Here is a 6,322-nt window from a genome sequence, read left to right as displayed (position 1 = left end):
GATATAATTCAGATATCGATATGAACACTATAAAAAAAAAAAAAAGCCTCATAAAAACGGCCAAGAACACCTACAACAGATGTCTGTAGCCTACCTATACAAACTTCTGAAAAATGATTTTTCCAAGTCTATGAAACCTCCCAGGGGCGTAGATTATGCGGGGGACGTGTCCCCCCCACTTTTAATATCACGTAAATTCGTCCCCCGCACTTTTCCGGGCAAGTGTGTTCGCATAGAGGTTTTCAAGAGCCGGTGTGAATAAATATAGATTTAAATTCAAAGAGACAGGATAGTCTGTACATGACCTGATGTTTTTTTTGGACCCAGAATAAGGCGAGATGAACATCGCGGAGCGCTAAACACTCCGTGCAGTGTATGTTTCAACATCACGGAACGCAAAACACTCCGTGCAGTGTATGTTTCATTCATACTCGAAGCCGGAGGGCGCTCTCGCGCAAAAAGTCGCATGAGGAAATTCCTAATATGGACAAAAGGGTCCAGCTATCACTGTATGAAAACAGTTGTTTTCAGAAAAACAACAACGTTTGGAAACATGAAGACATTAAACATACGACTGCGACAATATGGTTTATTTGTGTTTGTCAAGTCATCTCCAGGTAATAAATAAAGTATATGAACAATGCAGTGCTAACTGACATAGCATTTATTACAGTATTGAAACTATTCTGCCTTATGTGATAAAAAAGTGTTTGTAGTATATAAACAAATCATTATTATTGGCTATTGTCCAGCAGTTATCTGATTTCTAAGCCAATTAAAAGATAGAAATGAGAGAAAAATTTAAGTTGCCTATACACCAGTCAAAAGTTTTTGAACAGTAAGATTTTTAATGTTTTTTAAAGAAGTCTCTTCTGTTCACCAAGCCTGCATTTATCTGATCCAAAGTACAGCAAAACAGTAAAATTTTGAAATATTTTTACTAGGCTATTTAAAATAACTGTTTTCTATTTGAATATATTTTAAAATGTAATTTATAGTGATTTCAAAGCTAAATTTTTTGCATCATTACTCCAGTCACACTATCCTTCAGAAATCATTCTGATATTCTGATTTGCTGCTCAAAAAACATTAATAATAATAATAATAAAAAAAAGTTTCTTGAGCAGCAAATCAGCATATTAGAATGATTTCTGAAGATCATGTGACACTGAAGACTGGAGTAATGATGCTGAAAAATCAGCTTTGATCACAGCAATCATTTAAAAATATATTCAAATAGAAAGCAGTTATTTTAAATAGTAAAAATATTTCACAACGCCCTCCGCTGCGCTCACCCTGTAAAATATTCATTGCTTTTCTCTTCTCCTCAAAGATTGTTTTTTGGAGGTTGTTGTTTTTCTTCAACATGGCCCTGACTCCACAGTCCACAGTCTATTGAGATATTCATTATACTAACCGTGCACAAACAGTGCTTTTTCAAGGAAAACCAATGCTGAAGAGACAGGGTCAGATTCACAATGCAAATGAAGAGGGATACTATTGAAATTGTATGTGTGGATGCTGCTGCAAAAGAAAGGCTGAAATTGATATTCAAATGTGCTTGATATGAATTGTATGAGGCCCGTGTGCATTTGATGGCCGGCAATCATTTATACCTTATGAATTGACAGTAGCGCAGATGTTTATTGCTCTGTGTGTGTTATTAGCCCTCCTGGGTAGGAATACATTTGTAACGGGTATATTATTTTGAAAAGAGATTATCTTTGGGATACTTTTATTTTGGCGAGTGGTCCGCTTTTTGCGCGTACTGCAAGTGCAGCAAGGAGAGACGAAGAAGAGCGCGGCGTATGAGTGAGTGTAGTGTTGTGATCGAGAAGCTCGTTCGATAAAGTTGCTTCAACGGAAGATTATCGAGGCTTAAGTCGAATAAAGGACGACAGCACTAAGTGAAAGTGTGGACAGTGAACCGCAGTTCATAGCAGAAAGGAGTTTTTTTCAGCTTTGTCCTAGTGGTATGTGTTGGCTGTTAAAATGACGCAGTAACATATCGAAGGCCACGGAAGCTGTGAGTACGTTTAAAGTGAAAACCCTTCTTGATTTTTGTCATCAAGTGACTTGTTGCATGTCCTTTTGCTGTATTTTGTACCTCTGGTGTTTTGATTGAAAAGCAGCGCCAAGAGCTAACATTTCAACGGGACCATTCACATGCAATTAAGTTTCCCGCACGTGTCAGAGCACGTGAGACCGAGATCGTTGTATAATGCAGAGACTTAACTTATCCGCCGATTCAAGGTTGAAGATTGTGTTGCTACCCTGCCATCCAAGTGACATCTCAGGTTGATTCATCTCGGTTTGATGTTTTTTTTGAGACTGAGTGAATTTTTGAACTTGCACACTTGAAACTGCTTGATCTTCAGTTTATTTCAACGTACTCTACTTTATCGTTCTACGGTATTCCTCTCATGTTTTCAGTTTTTTTTAGTTACTGAACTGAAAAACGGGGAACTGTGGTAATTCAAAAGGACTATGGAACTTGAGTAACCGTGAGTAACTCGTGAACTGTGAGTAAACATTTGAAGAGACATTTCATATAAGTGCTCAGTCTGAGGTGAGCTTTAATTATGTATGCTTTGTTTTTGTTGTTGTTGTTTACAAATGTGATTGTTTGAAGGTGATCATTTGAAAAGGTGAGAATTTGTGGGTTTACCAATTTACAAATTGCAAGTGATCTCATTTTGAAGTTTTATAAGGGATTTGTTATACCACAAGTGAAAAGTTTTCAACTGCTGTGTTGAAGGTGATTGTGTGAATTTGAAAAGACAGCACAAAGACTGTAAATTCTTTTTATGATTTTCATTTAATCGATTACTCAAACAAGAAATAATAAATTCTGTTTAATTCCTTTTTTTTCTGCACTTATGTACAGTGTACCTTTCTGTTGAGAGCTGTCAGGGGGTGGGGAAGTCTCACTTACTTTATTAGATCTGGGGAGGGAGGAGCATATCACACTGTACTTTCATGTATGCAATTTCACTTCAGGAAGCCACCGTGTAATGTTACCATACCTGAAGCCTACCCTTGTCAATCAGTAGTGTTCCAACACAATAAGGTAAGAAACCACATACACACGTTAGTGTGTAACGAGACTAAAAAGTTTGGGGAGCGGGGACCAAGATCCTTTCGTTGTCCAAACTTCCAGGGCAGCCGTAATCCATTTCCCCTACACAACGGGCTAAATACCCCCGTTACAAAAGTGGCGTCACGAACAGGATCGAATTAGGCACATTTAAGTAGTCACACGTCTCCAGGCCCACAAGTTGTTTGTTGTCAAGTAAGAAGATGTCTGAACTGGAGGAACTAAAAAAAGAGATGGCAGAGATGCAGAGGAGATTTGCTGAGCAGGCAGGGGCACTTGACCAATCCAGGGCGGAGCAGAGAGAAGCCCTATCCTTAGCAAAGGTGGTAATAGAGAGCCAGGCCTCTGCGCAAATGACCCCAGCTGCCATTTATATCCCTAGAGACCGGAAGCTCCCTGATTTCACTGGTTGCGTATCAAAACCAGGAGAGCTGAATATTGAAGAATGGGTGGCATCAATGAAGTCTGCATTTCAAGTCATGAGGGTGCCCACTGAGGACCGGGTTGAGCTGGTGAAACAGCACCTAAAAGATGAGGCCAAAGCCACAGTGAAGTTCATGATGGACGGAAAAGAGGAATCTGTTGACAACATTTTCACTGTTCTCCTTGACACTTATGGAGATAAAGTGCCCATTGGTACAAGGCTGAAAGACTTTTACGATCGTGCTCAGAATACAGGAGAAACAATACGTTCCTATGCATATGACCTTCGGGAAAGACTTAATCGTGTTCAGCGCCGAGAGCCAGCTAGAGTGGCAGATGCTGAAAAGGTTTTGAAAGAGCAACTGGTGCTAGGCCTAAAAGATGACTTCTTACGTCGAGAGATGAAGCGCAGAATTAAGGCTGAGCCAGAATTGAGTTTCGTGGAGTTGATGCAAGCGGCAATTACCTGGTCAGAAGAGGAGGAAGCACAGCCTTCTACTAATGTCAGGCCCAGTACCCGTGCCAGAGGGATAGTAAATGCTGCTGCAGCACAGGATGCTCCCTCCACTCTGTCTTTAGAGAAGTTGCATGAAGCAATTCAGAAAATAGCTGCTCGTCAAGAGGAATTATATCAAGTCGTTCATGCAAAAGAAAGGAATGGACCACAGCAGAGCCGTCCAAAGAAATTACCGTTAAAAGACAGTGAAGGCCGTTATATTTGTTATGCGTGTGGTGAACCCGGACACACCAGTCGCTATTGTCCACAAGGTGGCAAGTCTGGGAGGGGACCAACTCCACCACAGTGTATAGTGGAGTCAGCTGAAGTTACAGAGAAAGACTTGGGAGGTGCAGTACAGAAAAGCCCAGGGCCCTCATTGATTAGATGTCACACAGCAGAATGGCTGGCTGATGAGACTGCTGAAAAACTGAAGGATAGTGCTTTTGGGGATTGTCTCACTGTTGAGGTGAAGATAGCTGGTGTCAAGACCAAGTGCCTCTTAGATACAGGGTCAGAGGTGTCCACCATTTCCGAGTCACACTTCAGACAGCACTTTGGGGAGCAAAAGCTAAAGTTGTCCTCTGCATGCTGGGTTAAACTGACAGCGGCCAATGGACTAGACATTCCTGTCTTAGGTTGCTTACAGGCTGATGTAGAATGTCTGGGAAAAGTGCTTCCTAGGAAGTGTATATTCGTTCTGACTGACACAAGTCCTGACGTCAAGGAAATGAAAGGAGTATCTGGGATCATCGGAATTAATATACTCAATGAAGTGCAGTCTCTGTTCATCTCAGCGGAGGGGATGGAAAAGGTAGACGGAAGTATAGTCAGCGAGATGAAGTTCAAGTCCGGAGGGTACTTGCTAGAGTTGAGAAGGAAGCGGGACATCTAGGGCCTGACGGAAGGATTGGGTATGTTAAGATTGCTGGAAGACAAGCTGTCACTATTCCTCCCCGCTGTGAGAAGGTACTTGAGGGCCGCTGTGGAGTGTCACCTAGGGTGAAGAGTAATGTGCTAGTAGAACCTGCAGCTTGTTTGCACAAGTTTGCTGAAAGGCCTCTTAGTGGCTCATGTTCTTGCTAAAACAGACTGTGGAAAGGTCCCTGTGCGTATGCTGAACTTGAGTGGAAAGACCTTTAGAATTGCACCCCGATTTAGAGTGGCTTCTGTTTTTAAGCCAAAAGAGGTGGTCACAAAGGATGTTATTGAATTGGAGGAAGATGACAGTGTACTTCATGTCAAAAAATTAAAAGAAGACAAGGTTCAGACTGATAAGAACTTACTCGTGCAGCCACCAGTTCCAGTTGAACGTGAAAGGCTCACCGAGTTGTTATCAAAACACAGAGATGTCTTCTCCAGAGATGACCAAGATTATGGTTACACCACGGCTGTGGTGCATGATATCCCTACTGCACCACTGATAAAACAGCGTCATCGTAGAGTACCACCACATATATTTCAAGAAGTCAAAAAGCATGTCAAGAACCTGGTGTCCCAGGGAATCCTCAAAGAGAGAAGCAGCCCCTGGGCATCACCCGCAGTTATCGTAATGAAGAAAGATGGCAGTGTGTGTTTCTGCTGCGATTATCGAAAGCTGAACAAAGTGACGTATAAGGACGCTTATCCGTTTCCACGGGTGAATGAGTCCTTGGGCGCGTTGGGCAACGCCAAACTGTTCTCTACACTGGATTTGACTGCTGGGTATTTCCAGGTGGCTATGAGTGAGAAAGATAGGGAGAAGACAGCCGTCATCACCCCATTTGGGCTGTTTGAGTGGACCAGGATGCCGTTCGGGTTGTGCAACACTCCGGCCTCCTTTCAGCGCCTGATGGGTGTGGTGCTGGGTGACTTGGCCTTTGACATTCTTCTGGTCTATCTGGATGATGTCATTATCTTCTCCAGAGATTTTGAAAGCCACTGTGAGAGGTTAGAACTTGTCTTTAACCGGTTAAGACAACATGGTCTGAAGTTAAAGCCAAGCAAGTGCTTCCTTCTAAGGCCTGAAGTAAAGTTTTTAGGGCACCAGATCTCCGCAGAAGGCATAAAAGTGGATGACGAGAAAGTTAAAGCTTTGGACACATGGCCAGTTCCCAGAAATGTGAGAGAAGTCAGGCAAGTGCTTGGTTTTATGAGCTATTACAGAAGATTTGTCCCAAGGTTCGCTCAAATCGCCAAACCACTACATGCATTGGTAAGTGGAGGAAAGAGAAGCAAGACCCCAGTAACATTCACTTGGAGCCAAGAATGCGAGACCGCGATGGACGAGTTGAAAGGGTGTTTAATGTCCCCACCAATTCTGGCAT

The 6,322-nt window shown here is 42.3% G+C and overlaps 1 protein-coding gene across 1 annotated transcript; it reads left to right on the top strand.

Moving 5' to 3' along the window:
- The first annotated feature begins 1,700 nt into the window (after window positions 1-1,700).
- Window positions 1,701-4,911, top strand: LOC107716059 (uncharacterized). The gene is made up of 2 exons (XM_016522382.1): window positions 1,701-2,648; window positions 3,001-4,911. Exon 2 carries the CDS (start codon window positions 3,301-3,303, stop codon window positions 4,909-4,911), a length of 1,611 nt encoding a protein of 536 aa, XP_016377868.1. The 5' UTR covers window positions 1,701-2,648; window positions 3,001-3,300.
- The last annotated feature ends 1,411 nt before the right edge of the window (window positions 4,912-6,322 follow it).

Source organism: Sinocyclocheilus rhinocerous, unplaced genomic scaffold (genome assembly GCF_001515625.1).
Source record: "Sinocyclocheilus rhinocerous isolate Xijiao unplaced genomic scaffold, SAMN03320098_v1.1 scaffold1924, whole genome shotgun sequence".
Classification (NCBI taxonomy): Eukaryota; Metazoa; Chordata; class Actinopteri; order Cypriniformes; family Cyprinidae; genus Sinocyclocheilus; species Sinocyclocheilus rhinocerous.
Note: the sequence above shows the minus strand (reverse complement) of the source record. Positions and strands in the feature narration are given on the sequence as shown.

Bases quoted from the DNA above. Each gene is read 5' to 3' on its own strand.
- LOC107716059 (XM_016522382.1), top strand. From the start codon at position 3,301: ATGTCTGAACTGGAGGAACTAAAAAAAGAGATGGCAGAGATGCAGAGG.